Source organism: Linepithema humile, chromosome 1 (assembly GCF_040581485.1).
Source record: "Linepithema humile isolate Giens D197 chromosome 1, Lhum_UNIL_v1.0, whole genome shotgun sequence".
NCBI lineage: Eukaryota > Metazoa > Arthropoda > Insecta > Hymenoptera > Formicidae > Linepithema > Linepithema humile.
The window spans coordinates 15167212-15191242 of NC_090128.1; the positions used below are offsets into that span (position 1 = coordinate 15167212).

General features: G+C 36.7%; 3 protein-coding genes and 1 pseudogene across 3 annotated transcripts; 3 read left to right on the forward strand and 1 right to left on the reverse strand.

The window, feature by feature from the left end:
- Nucleotides 1–11994: 11994 nt before the first annotated feature.
- LOC137000371 (uncharacterized) lies at nucleotides 11995–14681 on the reverse strand (annotated as a pseudogene).
- Nucleotides 14682–14761: 80 nt separating this feature from the next.
- Nucleotides 14762–17048, forward strand: LOC105669273 (putative nuclease HARBI1). The gene is made up of 4 exons (XM_067356683.1): nucleotides 14762–15183; nucleotides 15322–15462; nucleotides 15570–15837; nucleotides 15917–17048. The coding sequence occupies exons 1-4, from the start codon at nucleotides 14963–14965 to the stop codon at nucleotides 16445–16447; spliced, it is 1161 nt and encodes a 386-aa protein (XP_067212784.1). The 5' UTR covers nucleotides 14762–14962; the 3' UTR covers nucleotides 16448–17048.
- A 1096-nt stretch (nucleotides 17049–18144) lies between these two features.
- Nucleotides 18145–21782, forward strand: LOC136997420 (uncharacterized). Its single transcript, XM_067348159.1, has 2 exons — nucleotides 18145–21285; nucleotides 21369–21782. The coding sequence occupies exons 1-2, from the start codon at nucleotides 18145–18147 to the stop codon at nucleotides 21780–21782; spliced, it is 3555 nt and encodes a 1184-aa protein (XP_067204260.1).
- A 48-nt stretch (nucleotides 21783–21830) lies between these two features.
- Nucleotides 21831–23335, forward strand: LOC136997421 (uncharacterized). The gene is made up of 2 exons (XM_067348160.1): nucleotides 21831–22809; nucleotides 22860–23335. Exons 1-2 carry the CDS (start codon nucleotides 21831–21833, stop codon nucleotides 23333–23335), a joined length of 1455 nt encoding a protein of 484 aa, XP_067204261.1.
- The last annotated feature ends 696 nt before the right edge of the window (nucleotides 23336–24031 follow it).

Genomic DNA, 24031 nt, shown 5'->3' on the forward strand with positions numbered 1-24031 from the left:
TCATCTGTAACAAAAGAAAAAAATCATTAATATATATTTAAAATAACAGTACAGATTTAAAAAATAGATATAAAAGATATAAAAAATAGAATATTGGCTAGGCAGTAATCCGAGTCAAAACGACCCCAGTTTACAACCGAATCAATCCTGGTTGTTAAGCGACCAAGGACGACGCGCAATAAACACCTTGAGTAACCCCGAGAGGGAACCGCGCGAAACACCGCGAGAATTCGTAGTAAACGATAGAGACGAAAGCGTCGCGAACGTCGACGAAAACGTTGAAACAACGCGAGAATATTCTTTCCGCGAATTAGATAACAGCTTAATATCCGGAGTAAGCGAGGATTCGCGCCAAGATAGGCCTACAACCACGAGGCCATTGAGTAGAATATCGGAGCGCACTGAGACTGCATCGACTACGTACGATAGTAGTATCTTTGATCCGCGAGAATTAAACAACGAAATAACAATGGCACAACCGCCAAACGACGTAACCGCACGAATTGAGGACGGAGAGCCTCCGCGGCGACAGATCAACATAGACGGGAATGTGACCAATGCTACAAACGACATACAAGAGAATTTAATAGAGACACAGATCGGAGTACTAGCAGACGCGATAAACGAGATGCGAGCGCAAACGCAAGTGCTGCAAGAACATTTACATGAACAGATACTTAACTTGCACGAACGATTTAACGCACAAATATACGGTATACAAGGGCAGCAACAGGGATCAACTAGTAACCGTGAATTAAATAACGCGTCACGTGGAACGATGAACGCACCAGAAATAAACGTATCGTACGGCCAAGGCCCCGCTGACGTAAGGAATAGGCCAACCCATTCTAACAATTATATGCAGTTGAAAGAAGCCCGAAGCCTAATACCGGAAATCGACGGGACAGCACCAAATAGAATACAGGAGTTTTTAAGTGCTAGTACCTACGCGATGGAAAGCATAGATCCAACAGAGGAGCTACAATTACTCAAGGCTATACTGTGCATAAAACTGAAAGGGAAAATCTTACTTGATTTCCAAACGAGAAATATTCAATCGTTCGCCCAATTAAAACAGGAAATAGAAAGGGGTTATACTACACATAAGAGTGTTACGCACCTACAATTAGAGTTTAATACTCTGAAGCAAAAACAAGGTGAAAGTGCTCAAAACTTTGGTTCGAGAGTAGACCAACTCGCTATGAAACTCTATGAATCAATGATAGAGGGAAAAACTCACACGATTATGGAGAAAAACACTATTAAAAACACCGTACAAAACTTGGCGTTACAAAATTTCCAGATAGGATTACAAGATAATATTAAAACTATTGTACGCGCAAGGAACTACGGAACGCTACAAGAGGCTATTGCTGTGGCAACGGCTGAGGAAAAATTACAAGGATCAAGCCCAGCGTTAAATAAATATAATGCCTATTATAAAATCACGAATAAAGCGCGGGAAAAGACACCGCAATGTGCAAAGTGCGGAAAATGGGGGCATATCGGGCGTGAGTGCCGTACAAGTCGTTTTGCGAACCGATTCAGTTTACCGAAGGCTGACGGACACAGAGTAAACGCATTAGAAAAATATTGCAAATATTGCAAAAAGCCCGGACACTTTCAGGAGGAGTGCTGGCAATTAAACGGTCGACCCGAAAAAGGGAATGCGAAAGAGAACGCGCAACATAAAACAGTTAAAGAGAATAAGGCAAAGAAGGCCGACAACGACGAAGAAGATGACGCAGCAAACAAGAAAAAGACACGGCCCATAAAAGCGTTGTTAGCACATACAGATAAGACAGCTAAAATACACGCAAATCTAGATTTAATCGCGTTACCAATAGTGGAAGCGAAAAACGAACACGCAACAATGCTTGTGGATACTGGAGCTACACTAACTCTGATTAAAATAAAAAGTCTATTAGAAGAAACACCCGTATATGACGAAACGGTAACATTAGTCGGTGCCACGGGACAGAAAGCTGACACGTTAGGCGTGATAAAAGCGCATATAACATTAAAAGATAAAACAATAATGCATAAAATGCATGTAGTAAAAGACGACTTTCCGATAGGATACGAAGGTATTCTAGGAGCGGACTTTTTAAACAAATACGTCACGAAATGGGACTATCCCGTAAAGAAATTGACGGTCGAGGGAACGACATTCAAACTATTTCAGCATAACAACATAAAACTAGCTCCCAGAAGCGAGACAATAATTAAAGCATCAACAAGCAAAAATGCGCTGGGAATAGTGCATGCAATGGAAACACAACCAGGGGTGATCATCGGTAGTTGCATAGTGGAAGCAGAGGACTACTGTTGCCCGGTTAGTGTCATTAATACCACGGACAAGGAAATAGACTTTCAAACGCCCTTCGTGAACATTGAAAAAGTCGAGGAACTAAAAGAGGAAGTACACACGATTGGAACTGTTAAGGAAGAAACAACTCCAAGGTCACGTGAAAACAAGGTCAAAAATCTCTTAAGAATAGACCATTTGAATGAAGAAGAGAAAAAAGCAATACTGGAAATAAGCGAAAATTATTGCGATATTTTTCATCTCGACGGAGAATCACTGTCTAGCACACAGGCGATGAAACATGAGATCGCCACGCGAGCCGGAGCAGCGCCCGCGAATACGAGACCTTATCGGCTGCCGGAGAAACATAAGGAGGAGGTGAGCCGACAAGTGACAGAAATGCTAAATAACAAAATAATAAGGCCAAGTTCGAGTCAGTGGAACGCGCCACTTTTAGTAGTGCCTAAAAAACCAGATGCATCAGGAAAAGCCAAATTACGAGTTGTCGTAGATTTTAGAAAACTAAACGACTTAACGATCGGAGATTCTTTCCCGTTACCAAACATTACTGACATATTAGATCAGTTGGGAAATTCAAAATATTTTACAACGTTAGATTTGGCATCTGGTTACCATCAAATTCCAATGGCGGAAAAAGACAGAGAAAAAACAGCATTTTTGACGCCGTATGGACACTACGAGTTCAACCGAATGCCGTTCGGACTTAAAAATGCTCCAGCGACATTTCAAAGATTAATGAATACAATATTGGCCGGAATTCAAGGTTTACGATGTCTAGTATATTTAGACGATATTGTCATTTACGGCACTAGTCTAGAAGACCATAATCGCCGTTTAACAGAAGTATTCGACAGAATTCGCGAAAATAATTTAAAATTACAGCCGGACAAGTGTGAATTTCTTCGAAAAGAAGTAGTTTACTTAGGCCACGTAATAACAGAGGGAGGCATTAAACCTGACCCTGGAAAGATCCAAGCGGTAAAAAATTTTCCAACACCGAAAAAAGTAAAAGATATACAGTCATTCATTGGATTAGCCGGATATTATCGAAAATTCATAGAAAATTTTTCTAAAATAGTGAAACCTCTCACTAAATTGACAAAAAAAGGAGTAAAATTTGAATGGACGCAAGAGCAAGAAAACGCGTTCAAAAATCTAAAAAGCAAGTTAATTACTGCACCGGTATTAAATTACCCTGATTTTAATAATGAATTTATAGTCACGACAGACGCATCTGATTTTGCGATAGGCGCAATATTATCTCAAGGAAAAATAGGACAAGATCGTCCAATAGCGTACGCTAGCCGACTTCTCTCAAAGGCGGAACAAAATTATAATACGACCGAAAAAGAATTACTGGCGATAGTATGGGCGGTCAAACATTTTCGTCCGTATATATATGGTATTAGTTTTTCAAAAAAATATTTATTCTGCTCTATCAACTTTTCTTACTACTAAAATGCATTTCCTTCTTTAAATTACATTCTTTTTTGCCTTTCCACCATATCAAATCGCTATTTTTATAATTTTTTTTAGAAAAGTTCAAACTTTTTACATAAAAATATCTCACTTCAATTGTGAGCCAGATTTAAAAACAAAGCAAAATAAAATATTTTTTTTTAACTTTTCAAATTTATTTAAAAAAATTTTGCAATCTAGAATCTTTCATGAATTTTATAATCAACAAAACTATCGAAAAAAATGTTTAAAATTCATTAAAAATTCTAAATTGCAAATTTTTATAAATTCAAAAAATTATAAAATTTTTTTTTGCATTGTTTTGAAATCCAGCTCACGATTGAAATGACATATTTTTATATAGAAAAATCTGAATTTTTCAATAATAAAAAATAAAAATTACGATTGTATATAGTGGAAGGGCGAAAAAACGCAATTTAAATAAAAAATGGATTTTTTTGTAGTAAAGAAAGCTGATAAAGCAAAATAAAGATTTTGTTTGACTAAAACTTAAAATCATTGCATAAAAAAACATTGAAATTATCTCACTAAATAAGGTAAAAAAACATTTTGATATGTTTATCTCAGTCCCTAATAGAGCTAGAGATTTTAAAATTTAGAGTCTTCCTTTTGACACTAATAAAGGATGAAGAAAATTGGAGGTCAATACAAATCGTTCCCTGATAATTGGTGGAATGTGTCATATAATTCAGTAAATAAAAGAGCCAAAATAGAGCTTACAAATTTGTTATATTCCTCCAGATTTTCTGATAAATTTCTTTCTAAAGCCTTGACATCGTCAATTGTTTTTAGTGGGAGAGAGCACTGCATATTTGATACATCCAAAATAGGAGAATCTCCGGAAGTAGTTCGATTAACTTTTTTTTCGACAGCTGCTGAACGACTGTTTAATTCTTTGACTTGTTGTGAAAGGTCGGTTAACGTTTCATATATTACTTCGAAATGAGCTGAAAAATTAATAATTTTAAGATAAAACTGCAAAAAAGCAGATAGTACTGATCCCTGATGGAAATATTTTGCTGAAAGTACTATAAAATCAATACAAAGTAAAATAAAAGTTTTTGAAAAATTACTGAATATGTTTCAAAATAAATCATAATTTTCAGTATGAAAATTTAATGTAATACTATGAAATATAAGGAAAGTTAAAATATACTGTTGAAAAGTAATAAAAAAGTTTTAAAATAATTATCATTATGAAATTTACTGAATTAAACTGAAAATTGTTACTTTTTAATAAAAAATTGCTGAAATTTTATAAAATTAATTAATGGGGCTAATTGAGAGAAATTTTCAAATACATTTCAGTAAAATTTCGTTATATTTTTTCAGAAAAATATTTCCATCAGGGTAAAGTTGTACAAAAAAAAAGATACCTTCCATGCGAGCTGATGTTTCTGTGATTAATGTATGTAAGTCCCTTATACCTACAAAATTTTAAAAGTGCTAGAATAATCCCGCAATATCACTAATAAAAACTGTAAATGAGATCAAGGAACGACTATCAATACAGGTATAAACTTCAATTAACAAAACACATCGGTATAAGTAAATATTTATGAAAGGTATTGCATAAAAACGACGTGAGGTTTACAGCACCTCACTGTAATAAGTGCGTAATTTTTGTATAGTGTGTCATACTAAGATTTATAATATAGTAAATGAAAATTTGCCGTTACTTTTATGTGATACGACAGATCCGTCAATAACCTGCAGATCTACGACTTCTTGAACAGGCTCATCGAGAGTTTTCGAGGATATCTTAACTGACTTCTTTTTATTAATTGTAAGAGCTGGTGGGTTTGGTAGAACCGATGCCGGCTCAGAATCACATTCGGAATCAGAATTAGACACCCCAGTTTTTTTTTTTTGGGTTCTACTTGAAATACGCGACTTTTTGTTTATGTGAATTATTGCGCTATCATCGCATGAAGAATAGTTCATCGCCTTCTCTCTAGCCTGTTCTAAAGAATCTTTGTGGGAACAAAATTGTACTTTTCATGTTACATTGTTTTTCAACATATTATAACATACAAGCTAAATATACTGTTACGTTTCCGAAACGCGTCGCACAGTTCGCATAAATAAACCAACACTTTTTATGAAAATAAACACTTTAATAATAAACACAGAACTCAATAATAAGTAACCAATAATACAATTCAAAGATCGGAGCTGTCATAAACGTCCGCCCGAGCAGACAGCTATCCAAGATCTGACATATGACAGTTTGTTTATAAACTGTCATAGAGACCCTTTAAACCGCTAATCAATATTCGTTGTCTTGACAACGAATATAAGAAAGATTATTAACATATGCCATTTAGCTTCAACTTTCTAGTGACCGATCGATATTATCGATCGGTCCGTCAGCTGTAACACACAGCATCAGTGGCAAAAGGTATGGGCGCAACACTGCCCCTCTTCTTCCAGATTGTCGTCCCGACAATCATTTTTAAATCTTTTTCTTTAGAACTGAGATGTTCCTTTGTTCTTCTCTGAGCTACTGCAACAGATTTTCCGAACGAATATCTCCAATCCTCAAGCTGTCGATTCCAGGGAATGTTTCCTCGCTCTACCTCGCACTTCATGCAAGTTACCGGGCTTGACTTCCCATCGACTTCTTAATTTTCAGACAAGGGGGGGAATAACTTCCGTGGACCCAACGTCCCTGAGGACTCCCTAAGTCTTTGCCTCCGTCCCACGGGAAAACCACGGTCAAAAACCGTGGGCGAGGCAATCTTCATTGAGAACAAAATTCACCGCCATGCTTTTCTGGTGTTCTTAATTCCTTCCTTCAAGAATCTTCTATGTTCACTGTAACTGAACACAAAATAAAACGAGTAACTTGAAAATAGAAAGAAAATTGTTAACTTTAGACTCAAAATTATAAAAATTTATTTATTCCAAAATTTGTCTTTTATAATAGGGAACTAATCTATCTAGATGAACTACTTTATTTTTATATTTACTGGATTTTCTAATATAATAGACTACATCATTTAATTTTTTTACAACTTCATAAGGTCCCTCCCAATTGCTTTGTAATTTAGGTGTTCTTCCTAAAAATCTTTGAGGATTGTACAACCAAACTTTCTGTCCTATATCAAACGATAATTGACGAGCATTTTGATCATAAAGAGCTTTAATTTTAGCAGACCTAATATCTAAATGTCCTATAGTTTCTTCGTGAATACAATTCAATTTTTCTTTTAATTGAGAAACATAATTTTCTCTGAAATAAATAGACTCTTGGGGAGGATTTCCACGAAGAAGATCTAATGGTAACTTTAAGTCTCTACCGAAACACATTTCTGCTGGAGAAATTTTAACAGACTCATGTCTGGCTGATCTAAGAGCCAATAAACACATTCCTATCCATTGATCCCAATCACGTTGATTTGTTGAAACAAATTTTGCTAAATAATTTAAAATTGTTTGATGCTGACGCTTTACCATTCCATTAGATTGCGGATGCAATGGAGTAGTTCTTGTCTTTTTAATTCCTAATAATTGAGATAATTCAAAGAAAAGACGAGAATCAAAATTTCTTCCCTGATCAGTATGAAGTTCTGAAGGCACACCGAATCTAGAAATAAATTGATTTACAAAAACCTCAGCAACAGTTCTAGTCCTGAAATTTTTTAAAGAAAAAGCTTCTACCCATCTGGTAAAGCAATCAACTACAACTAATAGATATTTATTTCCTAAAGAAGAAGACGGAAATGGACCAAGAATGTCCATTTGAAGTCTTTCAAATGGAGAACCAGTGTTATAAATTTGAAATTCCGATTTTCCTTTTTCCGAAGGGCCTCTTTTTGACACGCAAATCTTACAAGTCCTACACCAATTTTCGACATCAGCCTTACATGTTGCCCAATAAAATCGTTTTCTAATTCTATCAAGGGTTTTATTTATTCCAAAATGTCCTCCTGAAAAAGAATCGTGAGCTTCTTTCAAAATTTGACCAATCTTTACTCGGGGAACAATCATTTGCAAAACAGAATTTTTCAAATTAGGTGTCTTCCAGCTTCTATATAGAATTCCATTTTTAACTAAAAGAGAATTCCATTGAGTCCAATAGACCTTGGCTGAAGAATCTTCAGAAACAATTTCTTGCAAAAGAGGTCGACGATCTTCTTCCTTTCCATAAAGTATCTTAACTATAGCTGAATCTTTTAATTGTTCTTCTCTCCAATTTATTGTTTTAGATTCAAAAATAATTCGCCCAACTTCTTTTTCTTCTCTAATCTCTGTTTTGAAACAATAATTACAATTAATTTTTTCACAAGGCCGTCTAGACAACCCATCAGCATTTCCATGCAAATTTCCTTTTCGATGAATAATCTCAAAATCATATTGCTCCATTTGTTCTAACCAACGCGCTAATTGTCCTTCCAAATTCTTAAAAGACAAAAGCCATCGTAAAGAAATATGGTCAGTTCTGATAATAAATTTCTTACCATATAAATAATGATGAAAAGATTTAAAAATTATAGATGTATCAGGCTCTGATGATTGTTAAAATCAATAATATTAGATAGGAGCGTAAAGAGCCAACAGCCAAAAGTCGTGCGAAGGTTATCGTATATTAGTTTATAACCATTAAACATTTACATTAAAAACAAACGTTTCAGCCTGTCATCAGGCCTTTATCAGTATTATTACAGAAACTAATAAAACGCAACGCGTTAATTAAATACAAAATAAGAAGCAAATTAACATAATTAACCTAAACATTTTAACCTAACATAATTAACCTAAATTAATATGTATTTAATTAATGCGTTGCGTTTTATTAGTTTCTGTAATAATACTGATGAAAGCCTGATGACAGGCTGAAACGTTTGTTTTTAATGTAAATGTTTAATGGTTATAAACTAATATACGATAACCTTCGCACGAATATCTGGCTGTTGGCTCTTTACGCTCCTATCTAATATTATTGAAAAGATTTAAGTAAATCAAGAACAGCGAGTAATTCTCTCCGTGTAACACAATAATTTCTTTCAAATTTACTCAAAACCTTACTAAAATAAGCTATAACCTTCTCTTTTCCATCTTGAATTTGAGATAAAACCGCACCAATACCGTGATTAGAAGCATCTGAATCAAAAATGAATTGTCCAACCTCATTTGGAAAAGGAAGAATAGAAGAAGTGACTAAACGTTTCTTTAATTCCTCAAAAGCTGAATTGCACTGCTCAGTCCAAATAAATTTTGATGAATTTTCCGTTAATACAAATAACGGTTTAGCTACTAAAGAAAATCCTTTGACGAACTTTCTGTAATAAGAACAAAATTCAAGAAAACTCCTGATTTGTTTCTTAGTTCGAGGAATAGGCCAATTTTTTACAGAAGATATCTTTTCTTCATCAGTCGAAATCCCTTTTTCGGAAACAACATGTCCTAAATACTTAATTTCTTTCTTCAAGAAAGAACATTTTTTAGGATTCAATTTTAAATTAGAAGAGCGAAGTCGAAGAAAAATCTTTCTTAATCGTCCAAGTAATCCATCGAAATCTTGACTGAAAATAATTACGTCATCTAAATAAACTAAACAATCTTTATTTATTAATTGACGAAACACACTTTCCATAAGACGTTCAAAAGTTGCCGGAGCATTACAAAGACCGAAAGGCATTACTCTGAATTGCCACAATCCATTTCCTACCGAAAAAGCTGTTTTCTCTTTGTCCTCAGGACGTATTTTTACTTGCCAATATCCACTTTTAAGGTCCAAAGTGGAAAACCATGAATTTCCAGACAACCGATCTAGTATATCATCTATTCGAGGCAAAGGAAAAGAATCTTTGACAGTTACTGCATTCAACTTCCTATAATCAACACAAAATCTAATCGAACCATCTTTCTTTTTTACTAAGACCGCGGGAGAAACCCACAGACTTTGTGATTCTTCTATAACTCTCTGTTGTTTCATTTCTTCAATAATCTTATCAACTTCCCTACGAAAATGAAAAGGAATACGCCGAGGAACTTGTTTAATAGAATTGGAATCTTTCACTTCAATCTTATGTTCAACTTCATTACAATTTCCCGCGACAATATCTTCTGCGAAAACATCCTGAAATTCCACTAAAAATTGAGCAAATTGATTTTTTTTTTACTTCTTCTAATTCTTCTGTCTCTTTTTCAAAAAGCTCTCTCAAGAAAGAAGGAATTTCCATCATAAAATCTGCAACACGAGAACAAACTAGAATCTTTTTCTTTACAAGGAAAATTTTTAAAGAAAGAATCACAAAATGTGTCAAATTTAATCTCCGATAGAAAATCGATTCCTAACAAACAATCCTCAACCATATCTACAACAACAAAAGCAGACAATTTTATTGAAAAATTTCCTATTTCAACCAAAATTTCTACTTTTTCTTTAACAGGAACTTTTTCCCCCGTAGGATACCTTAAGTTCAATGAAGTTTTAGTTAAAACCCGTTGAACAGGAAAATTAACAAAATTTTCTTTAATTAATGTCACATCAGAGCCTGTATCAATTTTAAAAATACAATTTTTCTTATTAACAAATCCTTTTACACAAAACATTTTGTTTTTATATTCATCCTTTTTACAATTTATACAACTTAAAATATTTAATCCTTTCGGGGCCCCGTATCTCTTTGTCGAATTCGCCCCAACTAATTCGACTAAGCCTAGTTTTCCTCGGACTTCTGTTTTAGCGTGGAACAGTCCGCACGAAAATGTCCTATACTACCGCATTGCCAGCACTCCTTTTTAACTTTATCTTTTTGAAATCTAAAATTTGTTCTCTCCTGATCATCTTTCTTTTCAGAATTAAATTGCTATACTTTCTGAAATTTCTTTTTGTTTAAATTCCACTCTTGTCTATTAAAACTGTTTTCCTGAATTTCTTTTACCGCTTTAGCTCTTTGAATTGCAACTTCTAATGAAGAAACTCCCTCCAATTGTAATGTTCGTTTAATAAAACAATCTGATAAAGACGAAATAAATTGGGCACACGCAATCTTTTCGCGAACTTGATGAGTACATTCCGGATAAATTAATTGTGACAATTGTTCGATATCAGACCCCAAAGTTGCTTCATCTTCACCGAATTTCTGCCGACGGTTTGTAAATTGCGAATAATACGATTGTGCGAGTTGACTTTCTCCAAAGCGAAGCTCCAATCTCGATTTTAATTCATTAAATTTCAAATTTTCTATATCAGTGACACATTCCAAAACCGAACGAGCTTTTCCACGTAAACATGACACTAATGCGACTGTCTTAGCCGAATCTGTCCATCGATTAGCACTCGCGATCAAATCAAATTGAGAAAAAAATTCACGTAACGGTACCGTCCCGTCAAAATTATACGGTTTTAACTTAAACCCTAACTCTTTTGCGATTGAATTTTCTAAATTACTTTCATTACAACCCGTTGCCCTATCTAAATTTCTAACCACTAGTATCTCTTAAATCTGTACGACTTAGCTGAGATTCCTGGATATTCCTCAGCTGTTCTTCCATTCTGTGCAACATCTCTTCACGCCGTAGTAGCTGTTCCTGAAATTCTTCCTGCTGTTGCAAGCGTTCAATGCGGTATCCCTCCTCCTGTTGCAAGCGCTCGGCGTGTAAATGTTTAATTTCTCGCAAGGCGATCTGTAACGCCGTTGCTTCTGAGGAAGTCGTCTCTCCCACAGGACAAAGCGGAGTCATTGGCCGTAGTCTTTTCCGCGTCACTCTTCCCGTTTCCACTCCACTTTCCGATCTCGAAGTCATTTTTTAGGGACGAGCTATCCCGGACGAGCCCCCAAAATGTTACGTTTCCGAAACGCGTCGCACAGTTCGTACAAATAAACCAACACTTTTTATGAAAATAAACACTTTAATAATAAACACAGAACTCAATAATAAGTAACCGATAATACAATTCAAAGATCGGAGCTGTCATAAACGTTCGCCCGAGCAGACAGCTATCCAAGATCTGACATATGACAGTTTGTTTATAAACTGTCATAGAGACCCTTTAAACCGCTAATCAATATTCGTTGTCTTGACAACGAATATAAGAAAGATTATTAACATATGCCATTTAGCTTCAACTTTCTAGTGATCGATATTATCGATCGGTCCGTCAACTGTAACACAGCATCAGCGGCGAAAAGTATGGGCGCAACAATACAATAAAATACAGATTACCGTAATATCCATGAAATTCAACAGGATACAGACACCACTTAGGGTCATCAATATCAGGCAAAGCTTGTTTTGCGATTAAAGTATTTATATTTTTTAGTGATGGCCACCAGCATTTTGATGATTGTAGTTGGAGCCATACACTTGGCACCTCTGATACAATTTTTTGCTTCTCATTTCCATCTTGTGTAAACGTGACGACAGCGTAATCTTTCATCATTGTTGAAAATCTATCGAAGTAATATAATAATAATAATCATTGTTGAAAATCTGTCGAAGTAATATAATAATAATATTTGATAAATTATATTAATTTGTTTTATTTGCATGCGTTAAACTAATATCTCAATACTCGCCATGAAAATATTTCTTGCTGATGGAGTAAAGGCAATATTACAGCTTCTTCTTCGCATAACGGCAGTTTTACGCATTTTGTTTTAATGTCAGACAAAAAAGTACTGATTAACTCGTATTGTAACTCGTTAATTTGTTTAATTCCAACATGTAAGGAGTCGCATGGAATTTCGAAAAATGATTTGACGTTCAAATACTTTTTACCATCAACAAAAAAGTTGTTATTTTTAAAATAAATTTTTGTAAGCGAAATCATTGTACCGTCTAGCAAAGAGCAACAATTATCAGCAGCTTTTGTACTAAGATAGAAGTTGCATTGAATCCTTGCATTGAATCGATTTTATTAGCCTTTCACCGTTAGCATTTGTAATATTACTGAATTTAGGAATTGGATAATTCTTTTCTTTGCGCGTAATATTCAAATTATTTTCTTCCATGCAACGATTAACTAACTGCTGTAATGGCCGACTTAAAAATCTGATCTTTTTTTTAATTTTTTGCATGTGATTTTCGAACTTAAATGCGCTAAATTCGTCCAACGTTCCCCATAATTTCACGTAGTTGCACAGATGAACTAAATTATGCACATTATACGAGACATGCTGATAACCATATAATACACCGTAATTTTCAACGAAATACACCAATAAGCTTTGCGCATAATCAAGAAGTTGTACGTAATATTCTTTAGAACACAAAATTCGTATCGCTACACTGAGGCTTAAGAAGTAAACGTACGCAAAATAATTTTTTGTAAAATATTACAGGACCAGTATATAATAACAATTGTCTAAATTCAATAGCCTTAAACCGATCGACCTGATTTAGCTCTCTCGGTTTTCTACCAAATTCCTTGGGTAGGAATATCGACAATGACAGAGAGAAAGTTGAAATATGCTCTAATAGAGCTGGCACAAAACGTATACCAAGTTTACCTTTCACCCAAAAGTATAACAATTTTTTCATCACTCCTAACAATACCAGGTGCATATAATCTAAAGGAAATTGCGTGACCATTCCAATGTCCAGTTCTTCAAGATTTGACGTGAATTTATGATGCTCTTCTTGTTGCTATAACTTAAAAGATTCGTCCGATCTCAGCGTCGCATTAATTTCTTGAAATGTTACTCTATGTTCGATGTAATCTCCCTCCTGTATGCAATTGCCACAACCAAAATGTCCATTATGCCCAACAATTCCTTTGATAAATAATTTGGCAGGAGTATCGTAAATAAATGCATTAATTTTAACAGTTATTTTTTTATTATATTCAATAATGCCTGATTGAAGAATTTTTATGCAATTGTTCTTAAAATATTGCATAAAATTGTTACTGCATTTTGGCTTTTTACTACCATGGTATACACCAACGATAAATGGTTTGGTGTAAAAATCTACCACTATACAAGCCAAAATGGGCCATAATTGACTGCCGGAAGATTTTGTTAAGAGAAGGCCATCTACATTAACATTAATATTAATTTGCGATGGGCAAGAAGCTTTTGAGTAATGTTTTTGAATAGATTTTTTCAAACTTTCACCTAAACCTGCATAATAGTAATTCCCTGGTTCTATTTCAATAATATTATTAACTTGCTTCGGAGTTCGAAGCAAAGTTCGTGCATCAGCAGGAAGGTCATGGCCGCATTTTATTAAAATTTTCAATAAACCGCTTATAGCAAATTGACTTAAACAATTCTCAATAGCCCACCTTCGAATCTCTTCCGATATTTCGGTTTCAATGAACGAATCCTTGTCAGAATTGCTCGATGAAAGATTACTTTTATTAGCACTAATTCCTGAACATATAGAAATTAAGTCATATTTTAACACGTCATTGTCAATTACATTAGAATCGTCAACGTCAACTTGCCTTATATAATTTTGCTGCTGAGGCTCTATGCTGTCTTGTACATTTGATTCGCTTACAACATCATTTTCAACTTGTGAAGTATTGAAATTAACAGACCGGTTACGAATATTATTAAGATCTTTCAAAAAATTACGTCGTTGCTGCCTTGGTGTTAAACAGGAAATATCAAGTTTTAGTTTTGATTTGGGCATGACTGCTCTCAATAATAACTTAAAATAAGTTAATTTAACAAATATGAGACAAACAGATATGAAAAAAACACGTTGCCGTGTAGTTATTTATTTTTATCTAATTCTCTAAAAAAAGATAATAAATTTTCAATTTTGTAACACCGATTTCACAACCATGTAACAAGTATTTAAACAAAACCATGCAATGAAATCGTACTGACCAAATGAAAAGACAAAGACCGTGGACCGGCTTGCTGTGAAAATACACGCTGTCACCTCGTTGTAATTATAACCTTTTTCGCTTTGAAAAAACAAAGAAACACGTTGCCATGTAGTTATTTATTTTTATCTGATACAAGTATTTAAACAAAAACATCCAATAAATCGTACTTACCAAATGAGAACATATCGACGTCAACAAATTTATGTAAATGGCTGCGTTCGGTTTGGGCGTTCACGCGCTGTAAGCGCTCATGCTTATAAGCGCTGTTTTCAACCGTTCGGTTTGATATTTGAGCGCTTACACGACAATAAAGAATACGGTTTGTTTTGGCAATTGTAAGCGATTATAAGCACATTAAGATGGCGGACGATAAGTTTATCTGTATTCTTGGGCAAATATTGACATGTGCAGAATTATTATTCTATGAGGAAGAACATGAAAATTCATATAACAAGGAATTCAAAAATGTTATAATGTTTCTAAGCAAACGTTCTATTAAAAGACCCATAAATCGACTGCAAGGATATGTAGAAAACGTCATACCATGTTATAATGATGAACAATTTAAATCACATTTCAGGTTTGTGCAATCCCTAAAAACGCTGCTAAGCTGAACAATATTTATGAAAAATATTTATGCATATTTATAATATATTTAAATTAAAATGGTTAATAATTTTTGCGTTTGGCTCCTAAAATAATAAACCTATTTTTTTAGAATGAAACGAGCAACATTTAATTACATTTTACAAATTATAAAACCTACATTATTAAGATCAAGATCTGGACGTAAAACAATATCACCTGAAAAACAATTTTTTATCGCTATATGGAAAATGGCTACTCCAGATTCATATCGGTATGTTATTAATATTATCATTACATTATTCTTTTAATTTTTAATTTATCCTTGTGTGTGCATATAGTTTTTCGTTGCTTAATATTTAATATTTAAATTATATACAGATCCATTTGTGAGAAATTTAATGTTGCAAGAGCCACTGCGTTAAATGCTGTAAGAAAAGTGACAAAAGCATTAGTTAAATTAGCTCCTCGTTTTATTACATGGCCGGAAGGTCATAGAGCAGAAGAAATTATGAGGGGATTTGCTGCAACTAGCGCTTTTCCTAGAGTAATAGGAGCAATCGACGGCACACATATAAATATAAAAGTACCACATGTCAATCCTGAATGTTACGTTAATAGAAAAAATCATCATAGTATACATTTACAGGTAATTCATGTTATTATAATGACATTTTTATATAATATAATTATTTAAGTAATTACAATTTTTTATGTATTTTTAACAGGCTGTTAGTGATCATACGGGCCAATTTATTCACTGTCTTGCTGGACATGTTGGTTCTGTACATGACCAAAGAGTGTTTCGTTTATCTGAAATTAATAATTACTTAGAAGACGCAGAAAAATTTCCTAATGATAGCCATATATTGGGCGATGCAGCATACACAATACATGAACACTTAATGACACCATTTCGTGATAACGGACATCTCACAGTTAGACAAAAGAATTATAATTTTTGCCATTCATCTGCCAGAATTTCGATTGAACGAGCATTCGGATTGTTAAAAGGAAGATTTCGAAGTTTGCTATCACTTCTTGATATGGAACGGGTCGACTTAATTCCAGAGTTTATTATTTTATGTTGTGTTCTGCACAATATCTGTTTCCTGCAAAATGATGACTTCCCTATTATAGAACCAGATATTTTAGAAGCTGACAATAATAAACAATTAATTTATCAAAGAAGAAGTAACAATGCAGGCTACATAAAACGAGATCTAATTTGTGATAATTTAATAATACGAAATGCGTAAAGTGTACAATATTACTAATAAAACATTTATACTTTATATATAAACTTTATTATACTTTATAACGAATAAAGCATAGTACAAAAATAACGTTTGTATAAAATATATGTATATCTCTATATATATATATATCTAGATATCTAAATATTTGCATATCTTATGATATGGGTAACACAACATAACTTCTTTTACGGAAATACACATACTTTATAAAATAAAAGACTAGCTTACATTTCACATCCTAAATGGATTTAAATAACAAAAATATTTGCACTTGTGAACACCAATTACTTAAAAAAAAAAATTATTAATAAAAAAAAATATCTAAATATTTGTATATCTTATGATATGGGTAACACAACATAACTTCTTTTACGGAAATACACATACTTTATAAAATAAAAGACTAGCTCACATTTCACATCCTAAATAGATTTAAATAACAAAAATATTTGCACTTGTGAACACCAATTACTTAAAAAAAAAAAATTATCAATAAAAAAAAATATCTAAATATTTGCATATCTTATGATATGGGTAACACAACATAACTTCTTTTACGGAAATACACATACTTTATAAAATAAAAGACTAGCTCACATTTCACATCCTAAATGGATTTTAATAATAACGAAAATATTTGCACTTGTGAATGTCAATTATTTAAAAAAAAAAATTATTAATTAAAAAAAGAAAAACAAATAATCATCTGATTTAAAATACATATAACCAAAAATTACTTTTTACTTAAAATATCTACTATTTTTTCAAAAGAATCGAGAAGTCTCTTGCGCATTTATATATATTTTCTTGATGTCTTCTTCTCCCATCTTCCTATTTTCTTTTAAATCTTCTATTAATGTTTCTAGATTATATAATTGCCGAAATTTCTCTAAATAAAACAAATTATTGAGCGTGTAACAACATTGTATATTGTTTAGTATTATAATGATATTAGTGCGTTCATTTCATTTTCTTATTTTAATATTCCCGCGTATCCGCGCGGCGCCTTGCGGCAGACGGCGAAGTTCCGTTCGCGCTCACTTTTTATCACAAGTCGTAGTCGATTTCATGTGTCAAGACAACGTGTATTCTGCGTGCGTTGTAAAACTGAAGAAAATAAATTATTTAAACAAGAGAGAGCAGCAGTCTTTTCTCGACCATACCGCTTGCGACGCAGCATTTCCGTGAGCACGTGTGGAAGCGTGAATCGTTCACGCAACAATACAAAACAAAAAATTGGTCCTTCGAGCCGGATGGTTACGGCCATCCGTCTTCTTCGGCAAGGGTGATTGAGATCTCGCGGTCAAGCGAGCTATTTCTTGACACTCGACACACAAAGAGACTTCCTGGACTCACTTCAAGCTTGCACATTGGGCGGTGGGCTATCCGGGAGCCTGCATAACCTCAACGCACGTGGACAGCAGAAGGATTCTTTCCCCCTCTCTACATAAGGATCGTCCGAACCAGTGGACGCTTCTGACCCACGATCGAGGATTCAGCAACGAGGATCGACGTCAGCATCGAGAACGTCGACCTAGCAAGGAACTATTCTCCATTCGTATCGGTAAGGGCAACCGTGGTAGTGCCAATTCGAGTCCCGCATACTGCGAAATTGTGCGCGTTGCGCACAATTAATATTATTATTAATATTATTTACCGCGTGATCGCGCGCCTTGCATTACTAAGGACAATTTAAGATGGAAACCGATTTAGATCTCGTCGCGCTCAAAAAACGACGTAAGATCATCAAGGGTTCATGCACGCGTATTAAGACATACGTGGACACAATCGCTACTATAACCCCGTCCGTCATAGCTCAGCTCAAGGAACGCAGATGTAAATTGAATGACTATTGGTCGGAATATGGTGATATTCAATCTCAAATCGAATTACTCGATGAAAATGAGACGAATGATCGCGCTCTGTTTGAGGAATCGTACTATGCACTCTCAGCGAAAATTCGCGAATTTCTCAATCCCATCACGCACATACGCGCGACTACCGCTTCTCCGTCTACGTCGCGCGCTTCAAATCAGATGAACACACAAATAAACATTCGTTTACCCAAGCTAAACTTGCCGACATTTTCCGGGAAATATCATGAATGGTTCCCATTTTTCGATTCTTTTAATTCAGTCATACATTTAAATGCGTCAATTAGCAGCGTACAAAAGCTGCAATACCTAAAGGCTTCTTTGACCGGTGATGCAAGTAACGTGATAAGTTCACTAGAAATTTCGGATTTAAATTATGAAGTTGCATGGAACCTTTTAAGAGAACGGTATGACAATAAGCGAGTCATCGTACGTACCCATATTAAAACAATTATGGAACTGCCATCGATGTCTAAGGAAAACTCGACTGAGCTACGACAAATCGCAGACGGGGCTGTTAGGCACATACAAGCTCTTCAAGCTCTTAAGCGTCCCACCGCGCATTGGGACGACTTACTCGTGTACATTTTGAGCTCAAAGTTGGACGCAACCACATTGCGAGAATGGCAGTCTTCGTTAGTAGGCACCGACCCGCCCACGTTTAAGCAATTTAGCGACTTTATTACTTATCGATGCCAAATGCTTGAAGCTACAGGCAGCGCCGTCGATGCTTTATCCAAGGGGGGTAACAAGCGATTCCAAGCTAATGCGAAGCGTCAAACAGCGTGCGTTGCAACAATTAATCCTAAATGTAACTTTTGCAATGGCGAACATGCTATATACTATTGTAAAAATTTTCTAGCATTATCCGTTCCGCAACGAATTATAGAAGTACGCAATCGAAGGATTTGCATCAATTGTCTGCGTTCACCTTCTCACTCGGCTAACAAATGCCCTTCAAGAGGATGCAAGCTATGCAAGATCAAACACAATACGTTGCTGCATCAAACGGAGAGCACCACGGAGACAATCAACAAGGAGACTAACATTCATGACGATTCGGTTGCTACGAAACCCTCAACAACGCTAGTAGCCTGCGCTTCCAACAATAATTCTGCAGAACACGTGATGCTCTCCACGGCCGTGGTTAACGCGTTCCACAAGGACGGATCTGCAGTATCCTGTCGAGCATTACTGGATTGCGGCTCGCAGGCTAATTTTATTTCGCGAGACTTAGTGAAGGCCTTGGGATTGTCTACGCACCCGCTGAACGTGTCAATCTCTGATATCAACAGGTCAGCTTCGAGCTCAACGCAAGCAACCAGGGTGAAACTACAATCACGCCTAAACACATACACAATCGAGATCGAATGCATCATCACCGATCAGATTACGGGCAATCTTCCGACGTTCACAATAAGGCGTGACGTTTACAAAATTCCTCGCAACTTGAACCTTGCCGATCCACAATTTAACGTCTCGTCGAGAATTGACATTCTCATCGGCGTCGAAAAATTCTGGGATCTATTATGTGTGGGACAAATTGAGCATTCGCCAGAGCACCCCACTCTTCAGAAGACGCACTTTGGATGGATATTGGCGGGGCGCCTGTGCAATTCGGTAGGATTGGTTCGAAAGGTTCATTCAATGCACGCAACCGTTACCAACAGCCAGTTACATCATCAATTGTCTCGCTTCTGGCAAATAGAAGACGTTAACACCGCGTGTAAATACACTGCTGAGGAACTCAATTGTGAGAAGCATTTTTTGGAAAACGTCTCTCAAAACCATGAGGGGAGATATATCGTTAAGCTGCCAATCAAACAAACCACGATGGTTGATTTAGGAAATTCAAGAGAAATTACAATCAAACGCCTACAGGCTTTGGAAAGGCGCCTTTCTCGCGACCCAAACCTCAAAACACAATACACCAATTTCATCTCAGAATACCTAAATTTGGGGCATATGAAACGCGTGGACATAGCTCTGGACGAGGATACACCAGTGTATTACTTGCCACATCACTGCGTATTTAAAGGCACAAGACAAGCTTCTAAAATCCGCGTCGTCTTCGATGCGTCTTGCAAATCCAGCTCTGGCGTTTCCCTAAATGACGCTCTCAGGGTCGGACCGACTGTACAACAAGATTTAATGTCCATTGTCATGCGATTCCGCACCTTCGTCTACGTTCTAGTCGCTGACATAGTGAAAATGTACCGACAAGTCTTGGTACACCCTTCCCAAACACACCTGCAGAAAATATTGTGGCGTGATCAACCATCGTCGGATATCGAAACTTACGAACTAATTACGCTCACTTACGGGACGTCTTCAGCATCTTATTTGGCAACTCGATGCCTCAATCATTTGGCTGAGTTACACGCATTGGATTATCCGATTGGATCTGTCCGCGTGCATCGAGATTTTTATGTTGACGATCTTCTTACGGGAGCCAATACCATTGAAGAAACGGAGACCGCGCGGGACGAAATAATAAAGATATTGAGCCTGGGGTCCTTCCAGCTCAGCAAATGGGCCTCAAATTGTTTGCAACTACTGGGATCAATAAACGGTCGAGAAGATCCACTAATTCCAATAAGTGACGGGAATGAATCTTATGTCCTCGGATTGCGATGGGATCAAACTAACGACACATTCCATTTTCCGTACGGATCCAAAGCAAATCACGGAACGATAACCAAGCGTGTCATACTGTCCGAGATATCCAAGTTGTTTGACCCCTTGGGGCTTCTAGGACCAGTCATAGTCGTCGCGAAACTGATTCTTCAGGATCTTTGGAAATCAGATGCACATTGGGATGAGTCCGTTCCGCAAGCAATATACACCCGGTGGTCAACGCTCAAATCACAATTGTTGGAGTTAAATCAGTTAAAACAGTGCCAAGACAAATTAAGTTTGGAAGCAGTCAGCGTGACGTGCAGATCCACGGGTTCTGTGACGCCAGTCAGAACGCATACGGGGCTTGCGTGTACATTCGCTCAAGGCTTAAACCCGACGAGTATCGATCTGAGCTATTGTGTTCAAAGTCAAGGATTGCACCTTTGAAGGCTGTTTCGTTACCACGCTTGGAGTTGTGCGCGGCGCTACTCTTAGCTCGTTTAGTTGAAAAAATCCAATCAGCAATAAACACAACAGATGTTCAAACCTATTTATGGTCGGATTCGACAATAACTTTAAATTGGATATCATCGCCATCTCGCAAGTGGTCTGTCTTTGTGGCCAATCGAGTGGGCGAGATTCAAAGATTGACTAAGGCACAACAGTGGCATCACATATCAACCACCCTCAATTCTGCCGACTTGCTATCGAGAGGCCTCAACCCACGAGAACTAATCAACAATGATTCCTGGTGGCACGGACCGCGATTCCTATGCTACAGCGAAGATCGCTGGCCCAGCTGCGAGGTTCCTTGCCTTGGAGACAACGCACCAGAGCTCTGAAAAGTCTGCGTTGCTGTCGCTGTCTTTGAAATTAATGTCATAGAAGAGATGTTGTCTAGGCATTCTGACTTAAACAAAATTTGTAGAATCGTTGCATACTGCTTAAGGATATTCAAGAAACGTCCAAGACCGCCCACGTTATTCATCTCTCATGAAGAGTCCGACGCAGCACTGAATCAGATATGCAAAATGATACAACAGCAACATTTCTCTTCCAAATACAAGGCACTAGTAAAACATGACGTCATTTCCTCTACTAGCAAGATTCTCTCTTTAACGCCCTTTCTCGACGAGACTGGACTACTGAGAGTGGGAGGCAGATTGAGGAATTCGGATTTAACTTTCAACTCGCGTCATCCGATACTTCTCCCGGCCAATCACGAGTTAACGAAAAAGATTATAATGCGAGAACACGTGCGAAACATGCACGCCGGAACACAGGCCACCATGGCCGCCATCAGACAACAGTTCTGGCCCCTGTCCTTAAGGTCAACTACGCGAAAAATCATCCTACATTGCGTGAAATGTTTCAGGGTTAAGCCGGCATTTTCCGAAGCCACGATGGGATCTTTACCCACCGGTCGCGTTACAGTGTCTCGGCCATTCTCGCACTGTGGGGTAGATTACGCGGGTCCGATAATTTTGCGCGAGAGCAAAAGACGAAACGCACGAAATCACAAGGCATACGTTGCCATATTCGTTTGCTTTGCGGTCAAGGCTGTACACATAGAGTTGGTGAGCGATTTGACGTCCGATGCCTTTATAGCGGCACTCAAGCGCTTCATTTCTCGCAGAGGAAAGCCTTCTCACTTGTACTCGGACAACGGAACTAATTTTGTTGGCGCGCATAATCAGCTTAAGGAGTTTTTCGACAGCTTGAGCAAGGATGAAACACAGGAGGAGGTGAAGCATTTTTTGCGTACACAACACACATCTTGGAACTTTATACCTCCCAATGCTCCCCATTTTGGAGGTTTATGGGAGGCGGCAGTCAAATCCGCAAAATACCATATGAATCGGATCATCGGTAAAGCTCATTTAATTTTGAAGAGCTACAAACAATACTGTGTGAGATAGAGGCTGTGTTAAACTCGCGCCCTATCACTGCGTTAAGCTCGGATCCAAATGATCTGTCATTTCTAAGCCCGGGTCATTTTTTAATTGGCACTACCATGAACGGTTTCCCTTGTTACGACTTACGCGACATCAATGAGAACCGTCTTGTGCGATGGCAGCGGGTAGAACAGTTAAGACAACATTTCTGGCAGCGATGGAGTGGCGAATATCTTCATTCCTTGCAGACTCGATCAAAATGGAAGGCCGACAAGGGTGTTCAGTTGGAAACCGGTCAGCTAGTGCTCATAAGGCAGCAGGATTTGGCTCCATTACACTGGTTGTTAGGACGAGTGCATGAAATACATGCGGGGGCCGACGGTGTCGTGAGAAGCGCCACCGTGAGAACAGCCAAGGGTTTTCTTACCAGGCCGCTGACCAAGCTGGCTATTCTCCCGGTGAGACATCTGACGTCAGATGCTGATACCTTATATTATTAGTGTGATATCTTATTTGCGTAAGAGACCTTCTTTGATTTGTTCATTTCAATGTATAACCTCGGATCAATGTTCGCGTCTACCAAAGATTTTAGTTATAAGACTGAAGACGTGCAATATTTTTATTTTATTTAATTTTGAAGGCAGATCCTTCAAAGGAGGGTGGCGTGTTTAGTATTATAATGATATTAGTGCATTCATTTCATTTTCTTATTTTAATATTCCCGCGTATCCGCGCGGCGCCTTGCGGCAGACGGCGAAGTTCCGTTCGCGCTCACTTTTTATCACAAGTCGTAGTCGATTTCATGTGTCAAGACAACGTGTATTCTGCGTGCGTTGTAAAACCGAAGAAAATAAATTATTTAAACAAGAGAGAGCAGCAGTCTTTTCTCGACCATACCGCTTGCGACGCAGCATTTCCGTGAGCACGTGTGGAAGCGTAAATCGTTCACGCAACAATACAAAACATATATTAACATTGTACATATAACTAATATTTTCGATTCTGTATTTAGAATAAAGGTATTAACTTACTACGTGTTGACTTTTCTTCAGTCTCCAAACAACTGTCAATACTAGATGTACTGCATTCTGATGGTGATTGAGATCCTTTCCCTGTTGAGGATATAGTACTTACCGGTGACATAAATGGCTTCGAGCCTAATAAATTCTCCATATGCTGAAAAAAGACTGTTATTA

What these genes read in the sequence shown, in the direction of transcription:
- LOC105669273 (XM_067356683.1), top strand. Translation starts at nt 14,963, where the DNA reads ATGGCGGACGATAAGTTTATCTGTATTCTTGGGCAAATATTGACATGT. An exon ending in GCTACTCCAGATTCATATCG is followed by an intron (nt 15,463 to 15,569) that starts GTATGTTATTAA and finishes AATTATATACAG; the next exon opens with ATCCATTTGTGAGAAATTTA. An exon ending in ATCATAGTATACATTTACAG is followed by an intron (nt 15,838 to 15,916) that starts GTAATTCATGTT and finishes TATTTTTAACAG; the next exon opens with GCTGTTAGTGATCATACGGG.
- LOC136997420 (XM_067348159.1), top strand. Translation starts at nt 18,145, where the DNA reads ATGGAAACCGATTTAGATCTCGTCGCGCTCAAAAAACGACGTAAGATC. An exon ending in CCACGGGTTCTGTGACGCCA is followed by an intron (nt 21,286 to 21,368) that starts GTCAGAACGCAT and finishes TTGTGTTCAAAG; the next exon opens with TCAAGGATTGCACCTTTGAA.
- LOC136997421 (XM_067348160.1), top strand. Translation starts at nt 21,831, where the DNA reads ATGTTGTCTAGGCATTCTGACTTAAACAAAATTTGTAGAATCGTTGCA. An exon ending in CCATATGAATCGGATCATCG is followed by an intron (nt 22,810 to 22,859) that starts GTAAAGCTCATT and finishes TGTGTGAGATAG; the next exon opens with AGGCTGTGTTAAACTCGCGC.